We start from the raw sequence: 18730 nt of genomic DNA on the forward strand, positions 1-18730 counted from the left end.
ACCTCCTTTCCAGTATAGTATGGATGCTCCTTTCTCTCCCCTCCTATCACACGAGGTCAACCAGGTTATCCGTGAGGATCTACTACAGCTACACACATTCCGGACTTGGTTGGGCCCGATTGATCTTCCAGTGAAGCTGGGCTTCTACAGAGATCACTTCCTACATATCACAACGGAGGGTTTCATTGATCCACCAAGATACACGCAGATTCACCTACCCCACTCGCTGAGGATCGCCCTTGGATAGTTCCAGGTCTCTTTACACAGACTTCGTATCGAGAGCGGCCGAGCAAAGCGGTTACCCAAGGAGAGGCGCATATGCACATTGTGTGACATGCAGGAGGTTGAGACAGAGGAGCATTTCATCTTCAGATGTCATGTTTACTATGAGATCCGAGGGCGTTTCTACTGCCTCTTCAGAGATAGTTATGGGATGTTGGCCCGTGTCCTCTCCTACCCAGACCAGCGACGCTTGGCTGGTTTCATTCATGAGATGCTCAGACACCGCGATAGGATACCCCGAGCACGGAGACAGGAGCAGACTTCTCCCTCGACTAATACCTCTCAAAGCTCTATCACGGAGTTCTTTCAGCCAAATCACATAGACCCCACGAGGCAAGACCTCAACATGACCGTGACCCGGAGCCTGTGACCCGACAACTCAAACAGAGGGTTGACTCATAGCTCACACTTGGGGACATCCCCTCCTTGTTTAGGGTCGGAGCCTGACCGACGGGGGTCGCAGTGGCCTTGGTTAGACGCAGAGCTACGACCAAGAGACGTACCAGTACTGCACCCTCGAGGGGGCGACAGCGTTCTATTACTGACCTCATGCCTTCACTTCCACAGCCTCATCCGTCCTAATGTCCTATAGCTGTTGATGATGATGATGATGATGATGATGATGGTTATGATGATGCCGACGATGATGCTGAGATTGATATATATAGTCAAGATATGACTATGTTGTACTTAGGACTTAGTACTGCCATTTTGCATTTTTTGCATTCTGCATTGGTGTGGATGCTCGTTTAGTAGCTCCACTACCACAGCTCATTGTATCAAGATTGTCACAGTCTCATAGACCCATCGGTCTTCCGAAGACTTTAATAAACTTTCTTTCTCTTTCTCGATGCTCGTTTAGTAGCTCCACTACCACATCTCATTTATACAAAGGTCTTCATATTGAGTTTCGATCAGCACTCCGGAGGTGAAGGGCACTCAGCGTGACTAACGTTAGCACTAAAGGAGAAGGCTAATCAAAAAGTAGTCTACATTCATTTCATTCAAGCCACAACTGCTTGTGAAGACTATACAATTTCATTTTAGTCTCTCCCAAACGAGCATCAAAGCAAAAAATGCTTAGATCATCTAGCTGATAGGGCAACACACCACTTAAGATCGAAAGAATTAAATGCAATACAAGGGGTTTTACATATTTCTGCGAGATCGCTTTGCAACGTCTTGATGCAAACACCACCAGACATGTCCTCTATGCCCATGCCCAGGACATGCCATTTGCTCACTGCACAAAATGTACGCGAGGCACTTGGTCGGCTCCATAACTGCAGAGCTCAAGACCATGAGGGACTACGGACAAAGTATTTCGCACATGGACACTGGAAACAACCGTACTCTGATCTTCGCACAAATCGTCATGGCTTCCCATTATCTTGGAGGACTACTACCATTGCGCCGAATCCCAAAAGAATTGGTCTTGTAGAATATTTGGCATCCCTGCCATATCTCACAATAAGGGAATTGGGCATGGGCATTTCTACTTCGTAAGTATGAAGGTGGTTGAAACCGTTTGGATTGAAAAGCAAGATGACTAATAAACACAAGGTACATTAGCAAAGGAATGGCTTATAGCCTTGTTTTTAATCATGTTTTATAGACAGAAGAGGTAATCAAAAAGAGGTAACTTATAGACAAATTAATGTTACTTCAAACAGAATCTATGATTCGAACAGTTCAAATTGAAACTGCTTCAAAATCAAACTCGCCACTAAGAAAGGAAAATCGGAAGACTGGTCCATAAGTTAATGTTGCTTCAAATTGTTTAAATTGAAATTGCTTCAAAAACCAAGCTGACCACTAAGACAAGGTAAATAAGAAGAGTATGTGGCCATGTATTCATGGGCTTATTTTTTATTGCAAATCATTTTTTAAACAATCTAGAAAAATCTCCTTCCTTTTTTATCGCAAGACAATAAATATCCATTGCATCAGTACACATAGTGGCTTTTGAGGCCTAAACAAGTCGATGATCATGCACACCATCCTTGTAAGCTGAAACTTTATATTTCCCTTTGAATGCATTTAATGTCTACAAAAAAACCACACAATTGCATTAGAAGTTGGCAACAACCTAAGATGAATGGCAGGTGCCTGGTTTGCTGGAGTCGCCGTTTGCCTGATTGAGGACCCGTTTTCCTGCCCTCTGGAACCAAAACCATACTACTTAATCAGACAAAGCATTTATCATATAGATTGTCTCTACTTTTTATACGAAAGCATGGGTACTATTGCAGGAAACAAGTGAAAGCACATATTTCTTATCGGGTAGTAGCCTAGATCATCCAAAACAGTAAATATTATTAGGCCAGATTCTCAAGAAGGAACATTTTGCTATAAATGACCAAAACATAGATCGTGCAATGCTTCCAACAATCCGCATCTGACAATTTGCATTTCCAATAAGTGAGAAGCTATTCAGTTGGATGTCAACTAAACGCTCTAGTGTCATCCTCTACTTGATGCAAAATATCCTTGATAGTCCCCTCAGCTAAATCTCAGCAAGAAGATAAATATCAAATATCATTGACGACTGACAAGAAGATAAATCTAAAAAATCACTGATTACGGACAAGAGGATGAAAAGATGACCGCTATCCTAACATGTCACGACCATGTGAGACAAGTCAAATAGACTCCTAGACTAGCTGCCTTATGGCACCAAGAGGAGAACCACCTAGTGATCTAAAATGATGACAGTCTAATTGAGGAGGTAAAAAGATGGTAAATCTGAGGTCAGGAATGTGCATTTCAATGATGACATGCTGACAACATCCCCAGTGAGACACATGAAGTCATTTCTTGGTTGACCTATGGAGCTCATAATAATTCACAACTGCCTAATTCCAAGTTTCAAAATAGTCACACATTCTCTTGGATCATTTCATGAGGAGTTACTAACATTAAGTAAATTATGTTCTTTCACAACTTCATCGAATTAAAGGCCTTAAATGGATATTCATTTGGTGATAAGGGATTCATCTCCCAAACAAAAGGATCATCCTATTAAAATCTATAACTTTGAGACCTTGAATTGCTCATGACACAATTGTGGGTTAACTGAGCGAAATCCACAAGAACAGCCACCCTAGATAACAATTAGTGCCTGTCTAAGAGGTATGAAGATAATAAATCGGAGGTCAATATATATTCACGTAACTCATGACTGCAATGGTAAGGTCAATTTTGCAATGCCTGTCATGTCACATCATAGTAAGCAACGAATTTAAATCAGGGTTTGGTGAACTATATAAGCTGCCATTTCCTTTAAAAAGCTCAATTGGAGCTGCTCTTTGACAATTAGTTTTTGTGTGCTTCTATGCTGTTCTCTCGCAATACATCTTCTGCTTTGTGTTTCCTAACGAATATTGAGTTCTTTCAGTATTAGATCCTCACTGTCCTCTCTCAAGTGCACCCAAAACCTCCTGGGCGGATTCAATTCTTGCAGACAGGTGGCACAACAGAAACAAACGGCTCATTTGCTACAAAATTTATCAAGTTTCAGCAATGGAATGCTTCCCAGGAGAAAATCCGACATGCGAGAGAGGAGAAGCATAGTCTTGTTTTCAAATGCCATATTAAACAAACCCTCATCTCTTGCACAAATTTTGATTATTCTACAAGCAAAGCAGCACAAATAAAGTTTTACCACCAAGATCATGCTTTGAACTCACAGCAAGTACAAAAACCACTTCATTTGTGATGGTTTCTACAATTTTTCTGAAATTTAAGTGCTAGCATACATCCCAATATGAAAACCAACATGTAAGAAGGAGGAGAGAAAAAAATATACCTTTGTAAGACTAGAATATATCCAATCATACAAATTTAGATTTTTTGCTGTTCTAAAGTCCAAAAATCTACTCTAAAAATAAAAGAGGAAACGAAAGAGAAGAAAAAAGACGTAACAAAATCTTTTTTAAAAACAAACGGAAGACATACTTAGCAAGCAAAGAAACACATATGTCGTCGTCAGTGCCCAAGCATAAGCAGCTATACTGGGTTTCTAAAGACCCGCAGAGTCTCTTGGGCAAACCCAGTTCTTACTAAAACACGTCAAATAAACAAAAGAGAAAGAAAACAAGAAAGGAAGAAGGTAAATTTATATTTTCGAAGGCTGTATGTGAGAAAACTTCATTTTTTGTACAAATTTTGGAGAGAAAAAAATGCAAATTTATATTTTCAAAGGCTCTATGTGACAAAACTTCATTTTTTGTACAAATTTTGGCTATGCAGCAAGTCTACTTCTCTTGCCAAAGCCCAAGGCCTACTCAGTTATTGATAGCCATATGTAAACATTCAATAGTTGTAAACAACAGCATATTAGGAGCCTTTCAAGGCATGATGGTGTTACTCTCTGTTCCAACTTACTTCGGACATCACTTGTGTTGATGTTTCTTTTACATTCCTAGCAAGCTCAACTCGCTAGATCCAGCCCTAGGGTTGGAAAACTAAAGGGTTAGAATATGGCTGCAATCGGACTCCAATAGCTTACATGATTACTAGAGTATGCATGTAATGAGACTCGCAAAATAGTTAGGTGAGCTAACTCATCATCGGGGAGTAGAAAGGGCATAGCAATCACATTCAAGATCTCGATCTCCATTGATGATTGAGAAGCCTAAACCAATTGTCAAGCCCCAACAGTTTTGGAACTACTTTATACTACTCTCTCTAGGCAATATCTCTCATTTCATATCTTAGAGTCATCATTAAGGAAACAGACCATAATCGCAAAGAGCTATGCAAAAGCTTCACCTCTTGTTAGGATCTAACCCAAAACCATATATATTGAAGCTAAGTAACTACTCCTACAAGTAGCTGGCCCAAGATCACCTTATCACATAGAATCCAAGGAAGAAAAGGAGCTCATTGGCTTGTATAGCCTTCATCATGGGTATAAATTGAAGATTTACACAAAGAAGTGCCATGTAGCTGGCCAAAGGGCACCTTGTGACACAAAATTCAAGAAAGAGAAGGATTGCAAGGTAAACAAATCCAAGATTACAGCATACTTGGTATAAGTATATCAAATGGACATCAAATTGAATTTTGTGAATTGTGACCGTTTGGGCCCCATATAGGTTTACAAATCTAGAACATCTTTTTGTGTGGGCCCCATATAGGTTTACAAATCTAGTACATCTTTCAAAAGGCTCTATCCAGGCTTTAACAAAGCATGAAGATACCATCATGGGGGCGATATCGTTTTTTCTAAAGGGAAATATTTTGTGTTTGTCATCCCTTTGCAATCAATGCCGTTTGTTTGGCAACAACAACAACAAAAGAGGAGTACTTGGATTCAGTTTTTGACATGACATTGGGGCTTTACTTCGCTTCTGTTTGGCAGCTGAAGGTAGAGACTATAATGGTAGTGGAATGTTCATATTCCCAACATAAACTCGAAACAACACCTTGCAAGTCAGCCATCACCCGCAATGATCTAGGTCTGTTACTACTTGGGAAGGATGAAAACCAAGGATAATCCAATGCCACATTCAATGGAAAGCGGATGGGGGTAGCCTCATTTATTTATGCAAGACATACGGAGAGATATATCAATACATTTGTTTTTCTACATCGTATGCACAACTCAAGGATAAGAGAGAAATCATATAAGAGACAATTGTATTCATATATCTCGAAAGGCACTTCACAACTTGCATTACAAAGATAAGGATAAAAAATTAAATGGATGCAGCATCGCATAGAAAGCCAATAAGCAGTCTTACTTATTTACGCATGACACAACTATATGTGCCGTATATATGTGAGAAGGAGGACTTATTAAAGAAGACTGCATTCAGCCCTTCAAAACTTGGCTTGCATTTCACCAAAGGATATAGACCTTTTCTACATGGGTTCTCAATTTTTGATTCGGCTAATGATGTGGATCAGCAGCCTTCAAAATCTAGGTTTTGCGCTTCTTAACCTCAAAACCAAGATGGGCATCCAACATGGAATGCTGTAGAAACTACAAGTCACCACCACACAAGACTGCTTATGGTTGACATGTTTGATGAGTGAACTAGGAAAGCATAGCTCATGAAAGCAATGGCAAGGTCAGCTCCACGTCACATTCGGTTAGGTTAGGATTAGCTTTTTGAAATTTCTTCATGTTGGAATGCAAAAGCTATCATTCTCTAAGAGCAAATTGAGCGACAACCATTTCAAGCTCTGTGTGCTAAAATCCAAGATCTTATGCATGCATAGTCTTATTAAATAGTTTCCTATGTACATTGCTACAATAGCAAGGACACCCTATGGTGTGGGTTGTAGTTAGTTGTCACACATAATACAACGTGACAACAGGCCTTTGATACAAATGCCATCCAAGAAGTCAACAAAGGTGATGATGTGGAGATGAAAGGGATGAGGGGCAATCTAGTCCCCAAAAGGATCCAAAGATGTCGACGTTCTCTACCTAAGACTTTGAGGGGTAGTTCTTCCTACTTGAGATAGCATGGTGGATGCAAACGCTATCGTTATTGTCTTCTATGGCGATGGCATTATGGGATAATATGCAAGCCTAAGCATGCGCAAGCACTTGCCAAAAGATTAGGAACTCTATAAACTAACACTATTCAACTACAAAAGCACAAATATAGGAGTACAACGGTACCATTGCCATCCAAGTGTGAGATTTTCTAGAATTGTGCTAAAAACCACAAAGTGAAAGAGGCCAAGGTACAGAGTGGCTACACTTAAGAAGTGTAACGTTCCTCATTTCCAAGAATTATGTAGTAAACAAGAAAAATGATCCCTCAAGGTATCAACAAAGCCAACGTGTTATGAATAAGAATGGTCGATTCTAAGAAACCATGGTGGTGGTATTTGAGAAGAGACAAGAAGATCACAACAAAAACACACAAATTTTGTGAAAACAATTCATTTCAACGTGTCAATAAAACAATAGTATCTGGATGGGAATGGGTCTAAATATAATATAAGGGGACCTAGGGAAACAAAGATCCATGGACCCAAGGAAGGGTACAAATTTGAGTCGTCTTTATCAAAGCTAAAACTAAAGTATGACTTATGACCTATGCTACATAAACATAAGCAAACCCAATTCAACATGTTGGGTAGGTTCCAATGAAGCCATTGCATCTAAAGCTCCAAGAAATCAAGGTAGCGTGTTGGCCTACCACAAGAGGAGAAGGGACAAGAGGAAGAGAAGTTTAAATACAACCAATCAAAGGGAAGGCAATTAAGTAGGTGAGAACGAGCCTATGAAAGGTGAAGTACAAAGACGAAAAGAGGACAATGAAAGGGCCGCAAATGGGGAGAGGAAGAGGAGGGAGCTTGTGAACATGAGCGGCTCAGCCCGAATAGCAGCAGCAGCAGGGTCTGCATCAGAGCAGCCCTCTTCTCCATCAGATCACAGTTCTACAGTGAGAGTTTATTTTCCTCCCTACAGTACTTTCCCATTCTTTTGTAGTGAAGGTTCTCCTTCCATACAATACTTATTCTTTCAGTTATTTACAGTTGTACTCAGCCCTTTGGGCAGATACTTATTCAGTTATTATTTTTCCTCTTCGAAGGCCCCTTATATTCCCACACTTGTAGGAAAACCTGTAAGGATCGTGGACTGAAGAGCAGATCTGCTGCTGTCCTGCCCCGCCTGATCCGCTGCTGATCCAATGCTGTTGGCTGAGGGAACTGCCCTGGATTAGCCCTGAAAGGTGGATGCAAAACGAAGCCAAGGCGGCTAGCTTTTATAGGCTCCCAAGGGCCTGAAACTGACGGACCAGGCCAGGGAAATATCCCGACCAGGTCCCTGCTCCTGTTCAACCACCAACCAGCTATTCTGGCAGTTGGACTGCCACATGGTGGCTGCTTGCATGGGCACCTGTGTGCCCCTATGTGGCCACAGAATGCTGATGCGGGCCTGTGTAGATGCCCGTCACGAGCAAAGTAGAATGAGAATGCTAAAACACTCTTGTCCAATGATGGAGATTCTAAGTATACCTACGCCATATTTTCTTTAACTTGAAAACTTTTAACAAGATGGCAAGGGTGTTAAATAGACCTCCAATAAAAAAAGGAGCCATGTATTGCTTTTTATTTTATTTTTCCAAGCAATTAAAGATTGACCATAAACATCCATTTTTGAGAGATTGAAACAATAACATCCAATGTAAACTCTAATTTTAAAAAACCCCTACCACAAGAACCAGTAAAGCAAAAGCACATTTGATGAATGCTTCACACGTCTATGTAAAAAGGAATGTCTCTTGCTGCATGAGACAAATTCATCGTGCACTCTTTCCTATTGTAGGGCCATGATCCAGCTCTTTTCTCTCACCCTCACTTATCATCGAATAGATTTTGGATACATTTCCAGTTCAGTTCCATATTCATCAGATTCTGGAATGAAGTATATGTTAAGACTGTCGGCTATCCTTTGATCGAAACCAAATCTTAACGGTTCTGCATCTAGCCCCTTGTTTAGTCTTACTAACTAAAAACCTAACACACTAAACACATATCCAATACTATTGATCCAAACAAATTACTGCTGAAGCGATTTTCAAACATACACAGATACTCTATCTCACATATCATGACTTGATATGACATAAACCCCACTTCTGATGAAAATAGATCAGCAATATTCAATTTATGCAGCTTTTTATGAACAGCTTTGCAGGGTTCACCTTGCCAATGGGGGGTCCAAGGCAGACTAATTAATGGGCAGTTTTTATTAAAAAAACGTGTGCATGTCCTAGGAGGCTTGAAAGCTGAATACGTTCTTGCCCTTTTCACAGAGGACCATACTTTACCTGGCCACTGCAGGTTTTAAATACCAAAACACGATGTCAAAGATACCTTGTGCATGTCTCAGGTGGCTGATCATGAACATAATGTCCTTGCTTATTTTGAGATGTGGAGGATGTGCTTGGTTCTGATGCCTTGGAGAAGCCACTGTACTTTTGCTCAGATTTTTGACGAAATGATTTATTCTGTGCTTCAACTTTGTCTGATTCAATCCCTGGACCCATCATAGGTGGCGCACTTGGTGGAGCCCCCATTTCCTCTGAGAGGTCCCTTAGTCGAGTTCCATCAGTAGAAGCACCCTACCAATAAACAAACAATTAGCCCGAAGTCAAACATGATTGCTCCACTATACTACACAAATAACTATGTGATTCATTATATTGCAAACATTTTCCGCTATCTTGCTATCATAGACAATGCTAAATGCTCAAAATGCAAAAATTGTCAAGCCATCTTTATAAAATATCAATAATTGTAAGTCATCAGCACAGGTGACACCCAAGTGGTCCAATACCTTTAGGGTCAGCAAAGCTTCACATGCTAAGATACTCTCATTACCAGTGTTATAACAAAACTTCTGAAATTTTCCTTACAATCATGTCATCTATGCCTTATTACTGCACAAACAAAACACCTTGTAATAATCTCTAATTCCTGTAAGATGAAGACCAGAGATGTAGGATGCCACAACACCTCGTCCATACTGTCCCACCTGCTCAGTATCCCATACAATAGTGGTCACATTGATTATGAGTGACTATAGGCTCGCACACAAAATTGAAGGCAGACATAAAAAGATGGCCAGACTGGTACACAACAAGCTTATATTGACATCCTCGAAGAGTAAGTACACAGTCATAGATATGAAAATTTGCAACCTTGGCAGAGCTTCCGCCAGTTTTCCTCCCAATCTTCCAAGAAACATGTCTCTGATCTATGTGAGAACCTTATTTGATCATTTCAACAAAAATAAACATGCATGATCCAAGAGAGAACCTCCTTTCTTTGTACCTGTTTGTGACACATAATTCTTGTACATCTTTGTACAATTTGCCAGCTTCCTTCTCCTAGTTATATGTCAAGCACAATGATATGAGATAGCAGTAGGGGGCAGTAATATGAATTGTCAGCCAGGTTCTATTTCCAGCCACTGACCTAGGCACGCATCCTACTTCTGGCCGGTTGCACACAAGGCCCAGCGGATATTGAGACATGCACTCAGGTTGCCAACACAACTTTCTTTAGTGTAGTGAGTTGAGATCTGTTTTGCTTGGCTTTGTGAGAGAGAGAAATGTATAATCCCCCGAGAAAGGCTCTAAGGAAAAGGTTATCCATCACCTCAAACAAGACTTAAGAGGAAAGGAAACCTCACAAACAGGAGGACGGGTGGAGAGGGCCCGAAATGGACAATCAAGAAGAGGCAACTACCTAAAATCCAACCATGGTATAGAGGGTAGAAGAACCAAACAAACAAGGAGGGCAAAATCCCAAACTTGTGAGCTAATGCTCAAGTGCTAAGCAAAAGAGGGCGCGAGTGAAGGAGCAAAGCTAGAAAGGCAAGCAAAGAGGAGAAGGGGAGCAAGTGACGATGGGAAGTGAGGGCGCCAACAGGGAGCTCAAGTAAGGAGCAGCACAAGATGACCAAAAGAGATCTTGATGACCAAATGACTATTTATACAAGTCATGTGATGTGATAACTATCCTAACAAGGAAAATGATTATTTTGTCAATCAATAGACATTAGAACATTATTACATTATTCACCAATTTCGTGGTGTGACATAGTAATGGATCATCTGAGTAGATAGGGCCAATGCAGCTAGAGCCATTGCTTCAGACAGCACCATCTTTTGACATGTAGCACTTTTTTTATAATGAAATAAAAAGAGTCATGCATCAAGCACCTTAGGTGGGATAGACATATGAGAGTGCGGGTAGACCCAACTCCTCACACAATCTTTCTTCCCAAGCCTAAGCCTTCTTCTGCAAAGGGCCGCTTTGCTCATAGCCCTGCTATGACCCAACACCTCAACCTCGGTCTGTTTCACCATTCTGCACTTGAATCAACAAACGTTATAGCTCATTTGGTTCGTATCCACGGGGACGCATCATGATTATGATGCTCATGGTTTTCTTTCCTCCACAATCACTTTCACTTTTCATCATGCCTTTCGAGAGATGTCCAGAAGTGACTTTTATAGTCGGCTTGGAAGTTTTTTGGATATCCTTTGAGATTATATCTACTCAACATTTGAGTTGTACACTTACACCTGCCATTTTCTTTTGTACTTCACAAAATAAGATAGAGCCCTTTGTGGAAAGGAGTTAGAAGAGTTGCAAAATCTTAACCTCATCACTCGCTCGAAGTCAGAATGAGCAGCTGCTGCATTTTATGTCAACAAACATTCAGAGCAAAAAAGTGGTAAGAAGAAGATAGTAATCGACTACAAATCCCTCTACCAATGCCTAATTTCTGGCAACTATCCAATTTCCAACAACGAACATCTCGTACAAAAATATTAGGATCTTCTATAGTATCTAAATTCAACTTAAACTCTAGATTTCGACAAATTGGTTTCATAGAAGTAGACCAGTGCAAAAGAGGTTTTGTGGTACCCCAAGGCTTATGTATTGCCCATGGGCCTCAAAATAGACCCAACACAGTTCCAGAGGATAATGGATGAGAGTTTTGGTAAGTATCAGTAGTTTTGTGCAGCTTACATTACCGATATACTAGTCTTAAGTAAAACAATGGATGAGCACTACAAGCACTTGTTAACATTATATGAAGTCATCCATTCCAAAGAACTTGTTCTTCCATAAAATAAAATACAATCTAGCTAAAACGGCAAAGGAGTTTTTGGATTTACGTGTCTACAAAGGCCAATTGCAAATGCATTATGCAAGACCATGTTGTCTCTCCACATTTTATCATGGCCTTGCTAACAATAGAGCTCCTCTCCAAGAGGTTTTAAAACAAGATGAACCAACATGGTCAAAAGAACAGACCCAGGCAATCCAAAGTATCAAGGACAAGGTAAAATCCTTGCCCAAACTAATCATGTCTTGAGAGAACAGCATTGTCCTCATCATCATCGAAACGGATGCTTTTGACAAGTTTTGGGGAGCAATCCTACTAGAAAAAACACATGATAATGTGTGTCAATATCAAAGTGGTACATTCGCCCCTACAGAACTTAAATACCATTCCAATAAAAAAGAGATATCGGCAATCAAACATACCAACCAAAGGTTCAAAATATTTCTCCTTAACAAAGAATTCATCATCCGCTCAAATAATGAAAACCTTTGCACCTTTCTCTAGGTGGCAAGAATTCTTTTCAAAATATGACTTCAAAATAGAAAGAAAATAAGAAAATCGACAATAGCGTGGTGATTGACATGCTAACATGCGAAGGAGCACCAAAAGACCCACCACTTGCAAATAATAATAATGTTCCTTTTCTTTTTATAAAATGGCATTATCTTTATAAGGAGTCTCGATAAGTCCCCCATTATCTTAAGGTTAGTTAGATCTCCATCAATACTATCGAGAGTCGTACTAAGACTCCTATTATTTTAAGGTTGTTAGACATTGCTAGCTGTCCCTAGTAAGACCTCCACCTCCACTACTATCACCTCCATTACTATCAAATCCCACCAAAAAAGTGTTACATCTTTGTACAGTGAACAGACACTGCCAGCCGTCTCTGGCAAGACCTCCACGACCGTCAAATCCCACCAAAAATCGTACTTAGAAATCACTCATTTTTGCAAACGCAGCACTGCTCTAGCCATCTTCGCCTCGTTCCTCCCACAAGTAAATGCCTCCTCACTCAGTCTGTCTTCCCGAGCCTAAGCTTCTTCCATCGAGAGCATTTTTGCTCACAGTCTCGCTATGATTCAACGCCTCAATCGCAGTCAATTTTGCCATATCTATGAGAGGGAGGTCAATGCTCACTTGAGTCTCACTCGTTTTTGCAAACGCAGCACTACTCTAGTCATCTTCGCCTTGTTCCTCCCACATGTAAATGCCTCCTTGCTCAGTTTGTCTTCCCAAGCCTAAGCTTCTTCCATAAAGAGCATTTTTGCTCATAGTATCGCTATGATTCAACGCCTCAATCGCAATCAATTTTACAATATCTATGAGAGGGAGGTCAATGCTCACTTGAGTCTCTGTAGCAAGATTGTTATTAGTAGGCAAAGAACCACATGTTCTTGGATGTACCTTCTACTACCATCTCCCACTTATCCTAAGTGCCTTGCACACGATGACCTCAACTGTAAGGATTATGTTGTGAATCATTCTAAATTAGCAATTGAGGAGTACTTCAATGCCTCTTTCTATGTTTCTTCCACTCTGTCTCATCTACTTCTACATTTATACCACTCCTATATTTAAATACCTCCTCGCTAAGTCTATCTTCCTGATCCTAAGGTTTCTTTCGTAAAGAGCCTTTTTCTTCATATTCCTCTTATGACATAATGCCTCAATTTGAGTTTGTTTCACCATATCTGTGAGAGGGAGGTCAATACTCACTGGAGTCTCTGCAACAAGATTGTTTATTAGCACCCAAAGAAGAGGGTGGATCTAGCATCATCTCTCTTCGCCCACTTATCCTAACTGTCTTGCACGCTGTGGCCTCAATTGTAAGGAGCATGTTGTGAATCGTTCCAAATGAGCAATCGAGCAACACTTCCGCACCTCTTTCTATGTTTCTTCCACTCTGTCCCACCTACTTGTACATTTCTTCCTCTCCTACATTTTATCCACTCCTGAAGAACAAAAAATTGAATTGGGGGGAGAAAGAAATATAGAAGGAGAGGAAGAAATGTAGAAGTAGATAAGACGAAGTGGAGAAACATAGAAAGAAAAGCAAAGATAGAAAAATGAACAGAGGACTCGAATGTAGAAGGAGAGAAAGAAATGTAGAAGTAGGTGAGATAAATTGGAAAAAGCATAGAAAGAGACGCTGAAGTGCTGCTTGATTACCCATTTGAAATGAGTCACACCATCCTCCTTACAATCGAGATAACAGCATGGGTGAAGGGAGACGATGGTAGATGCAAGAACATCCTCTTCTTTACCTGATAACAACAATCTTGCGGCAAAGACTCCAATAAGCATTGACCTCCCTCTCATAGATATGGCGAAACAGTATTGAAGCGTTTGGTCAAAGCAAGGGTTTGAGCAAAAGCACCCTTTGTGAAAGAAGGTTCAAGCTCAAAAAGACAAACTGATATGAGGAGGCATTTACCCGTGGGAAGTGTTAGAAATTACCCAACAGAGGGTAGACATAGCGGAAGACTTATAGTAATGCCCAGGAGCTCACACAGTGTGGGTGTGGGTGTGTGGAATCACAAACTTCTTTACTTAATGTGCGTCACATAGATTAGCAGACTCATCAATAGACAATGAACCAGCCAGATAGAGAAACCACCAAAATAATATTTCCGTCCAAAACTATGGACACAATACAAAAGATATAGATCCAAAGTCCCACCAATGGTGTGGTCCTCTGATCTTACCACAAGGTCCTTCTCCTATCAGCCAGTTATCTCTAGACTCGAGCCCGCGTGCTCCACCTCGAGCGTCTGTAGACTTTCCGTCCAGTGTGTTCTTCTCCACCTTACTGCCTGTGAATCAGCCTAGGTGGGCAGCCCCTGCCAAGCTTTGTCTGCAGCACACAGGTCCCTGTTCCACTGCTCCAACCTGGATGTGAATGGCTGCTCCAGAAGGTATGATGATATCAGCACCTTGCTGCCCTAGAAGACAGCCAAGGTCCAGCCTCTCCCTAGACCTAAGTCTGCAGCACCTCTTGCACTCTCTCACTCCTGTAGATAGGCCCAAAGAGTAGGCTTCCTGCTGCTCCTTTCTGCCCTGGAACTGCTGACTGCTGGATATTGAATGAGGCCAAGAGCCTCTCCTTATATAGGCCCTAAGGCCTGCTGAGAAAACCGACAAGTCTGTCCCAATCTGGGCCGACTGGACAGACCAGGTTGGCTGGCCCAACCGACCTGGTTGGCTCATCCTAACAGGGCCCTTTACTAGCCCCACAAAATCGCCCTCCTGGGCTCTCTTTTCCAGGGCTTGCTGGGCCCACGATTCTATGCAGGGGCTGAGCCCTTGGCCAGCCCTAGATAGGGCCTGGTTTGCTGGCTTTGCCCAGCCCAACCAGCCCTCCATATGGGCTGCCATGTGCTGCCCCATCCCCCGCCATGTCAGCGCCTGTTCTCCCTGCTGGTTCTGCCCTCTGCCAGGCTCTCTCCAGCCACGTATGCAGCATCATACTGTTCCGTACATTGCTGATGTCATCGCGCCTTTTACCTGAGACACCCCGCCAACCATGAATGTTCCAGATCTATCCCAGATCCACACATCCAGGTAATCTCTCTTTGGGCACATCCTGCCATAGGTCTCCCTCCCCCACGCTCTCCTCATTTGGGGGCTTACAGATGGGGAGGTGACCTTTCCAACACCCCCTCCCACCGACACATCTCGGCCCAATGCCAACACGTCGATGAAGATACTCTAGTAACTCCCTGGTCGTAGTCCTCTGGAACCTTTCGGTGTCGAAATCTTTTCCTGGCTTTTCATCCAGTGGCTCCTGCTCCACCAGGTCCGCTTCCGCTTCCGCACACCATCCTGGTACACAGGTCCATCTTTGGTAGCACCTCCTGGCACCACCCCCTTCAGTCACATTCCCGCCTTCAAACTCGAGCAACCTAGCCTCTACGATCTTCTAGTTGTCCCCCTCATAATGAGTGAACAACCTGGAGTCTTCCAAGCACCATGCTCTAGGGGTCTGTTTCAACCCGTCCTTCCTTTGGCAAGGTTTGCAACAAAAGTACATCTCCAGATAACCTAGACCGCAAATTAAACACACCTGACTGAACCTGAGTCACCCTCCTCTTCGCAAGGGTACAATCCTCCAATCGCGGAAGTCGATTCCCAAGAGCTTCTGAATCAGGGTCGTCCTTCAACAAGGTCCCTGCCTTCAGGCTCCCACACCTGTGAGCCTCCTACTTGGGCTCTGATACCATGTTAGAAATTACCCAACAGAGGGTACACATAGCGGAAAACTTATAGTAATGCCCAGGAGCTCACACAGTGTGGGTGTGGGTGTGTGGGATCACAAACTTCTTTACTTAATGTGCGTCACATAGATTAGCAGACTCATCAATAGACAATGAACCAGCCAGATAGAGAAACCACCAAAATAATATTTCCGTCCAAAACTATGGACACAATACAAAAGATATAGATCCAGAGTCCCACCAATGGTGTGGTCCTCTGATCTTACCACAAGGTCCTTCTCCTATCAGCCAGTTATCTCTAGACTCGAGCCCGCGTGCTCCACCTCGAGCGTCTGTAGACTTTCCGTCCAGTGTGTTCTTCTCCACCTTACTGCCTGTGAATCAGCCTAGGTGGGCAGCCCCTACCAAGCTTTGTCTGCAGCACACAGGTCCCTATTCCACTGCTCCAACCTGCTTGTGAATGGCTGCTCCAGAAGGTATGATGATCTCAGCACCTTGCTGCCCTAGAAGACAGCCAAGGTCCAGCCTCTCCCTAGACCTAAGTCTGCAGCACCTCTTGCACTCTCTCACTCCTGTAGATAGGCCCAGAGAGTAGGCTTCCTGCTGCTCCTTTCTGCCCTGGAACTGCTGGCTGCTGGATATTGAATGAGGCCAAGAGCCTCTCCTTATATAGGCCCTAAGGCCTGCTGAGAAAACCGACAAGTCTGTCCCAATCTGGGCCGACTGGACAGACCAGGTTGGCTGGCCCAACCGACCTGGTTGGCTCAGCCCAATAGGGCCCTTTACTAGCCCCACAAAATCGCCCTCCTGGGCTCTCTTTTCCAGGGCTTGCTGGCCCACGATTCTATGCAGGGGCTGAGCCCTTGGCCAGCCCTAGATAGGGCCTGGTTTGCTGGCTTTGCCCAGCCCAACCAGCCCTCCATATGGGCTGCCATGTGCTGCCCCATCCCCCGCCATGTCAGCGCCTGTTCTCCCTGCTGGTTCTGCCCTCTGCCAGGCTCTCTCCAGCCACGTATGCAGCACCGTACTGTTCCGTACATTGCTGATGTCATCGCGCCTTTTACCTGGGACACCCCACCAACCATGAATGTTCCAGATCTATCCCAGATCCACACATCCAAGTAATCTCTCGTTGGCACATCCTGCCGTAGGTCTCCCTCCCCCACGCTCTCCTCATTTGGGCTCTTACAGATGGGGACGTGACCTTTCCAACAGGAAGTCTGCAAGGAACAGAGAGAAGATCGCTAGAGCATAAGACTTGGAACAGCGAAGGCCTTACAAAGGGAGAGCTCTAGGTGACTGAAGAAGCAAGAGTGCTAAAGTGTCTCTTCCTTCAAGCGAAGAAGGATTTTATAGTATGGAGGAGAGGCCTGGGATGCGCAATGCCGCATCTACAAAAATGTGTGATTTCTAAGTGCGACTTTCGGTGGGATTTGACGATAGTGGAGGTTTTACAGCAGACCCATCCACCATACAAAGATGCATCACCTTTCGGTGGGATTTCACCATAGTAGAGGTAAATAGGGGAGGTGGAGGTCTTACCAAGGACAGAGCGAAGGTGGCTAGAGTAAAAGGCTTGGAAGAGCGGAGCCTTTAAAAAGAGGGACCTCAAGGCGATTGAAGAAGCGAGAGTGCTGAAGTGCCTCTTCCTTCAAGCGAAGAAGGATTTTATAGATGGAGGAAAGACCTGGGGTGCGCAATGCCGCATCTGCAAAAACGTGTGATTTCTGAGTACGCCTTTCTATGGGATTTGACGGTATTGGAGGTCTTATAGGAGACAACTTGCACTGCCCATCCACCATACAAAGATGTAGCACCTTTCGGTGGGATTCGACAATAGTAGAGGTCTTACTAAGAACAGCTGAGAGTGTCTAACCACCTTTAAATAATAGGGGTCTTACCGAGAATCTCGATAGTATTAGTAGAGGTGTTACCACGGCAGCTGGCAGTGTATAACCACCATAAGATACGATGGGTGTGGTGTCTTATCAAGACTCTCAATAGTGTCCGCCCATTTTAAAAAGAAAAGGGACATTATTATTTATTCGCAAGTGGTGGGCCACCTGGTGCTCCTTCACAAGCTAGCATGTCAACCATGCTATTGTCGATTTCTTTTTTCCATTCTATTTAAAAGTCATATCTTGAAAAGAATTCTTGCCACCTTGGAAGTCTTCCTCTTCCCACTTGACCATCAATTATGCGTGTGAGGAAGGTGCGAATATTTTGATTATCTAAGCAAACGATGAATTCTTTCTTAAGGAGAAGTCACTATTTCTTTTCATTAGAACGGTAGTTAAGTTTTGTAAGGGCGAATGTGTCACTTTCATATCCACGTACTCTTTGCCTACAATAGGACGTCTTAAAGAGGCGCTCTATCTTTAGCAAGGCCATGATAAAATGTGGAAAGATAACTTAGGCAACCTAAAAGTCTCTCAACTGCTTTTTATCTTTTACAATGTCTGGAAAGTTGAGCCGTTTTAGGCCAACGTGGTCTTACATTTGTACTTGGCCTTTGTAGATACGTGAAGTTAAAAAAATCCTTTGCCGGTTTACTAGATTTATTTACCGTTTTGAGGCCCATGGGCAATACATTCCATTGATAGAAGCCTTGGGG

The 18730-nt window shown here is 42.7% G+C and overlaps 1 protein-coding gene across 1 annotated transcript in view; it reads right to left on the reverse strand.

The window, feature by feature from the left end:
• LOC147889785 (uncharacterized) overlaps positions 1-18730 on the reverse strand; it is a 62025-nt gene that overhangs the window by 32794 nt on the left and 10501 nt on the right. The window contains exons 3-4 of the mRNA XM_087392101.1: positions 9130-9377; positions 2372-2443 (exon numbers count right to left, since the gene is read on the reverse strand). Coding sequence (XP_087248227.1) covers positions 2372-2443; positions 9130-9377 — 320 coding nt within the window. The remainder of the gene's footprint in view (positions 1-2371; positions 2444-9129; positions 9378-18730) is intronic.

The sequence above is a fragment of the Dipteris shenzhenensis genome, chromosome 20 (assembly GCF_047967505.1).
Source record: "Dipteris shenzhenensis isolate YYH24624 ecotype China chromosome 20, Dip_SZ_1.0, whole genome shotgun sequence".
In the NCBI taxonomy this organism is placed as follows: Eukaryota; Viridiplantae; Streptophyta; class Polypodiopsida; order Gleicheniales; family Dipteridaceae; genus Dipteris; species Dipteris shenzhenensis.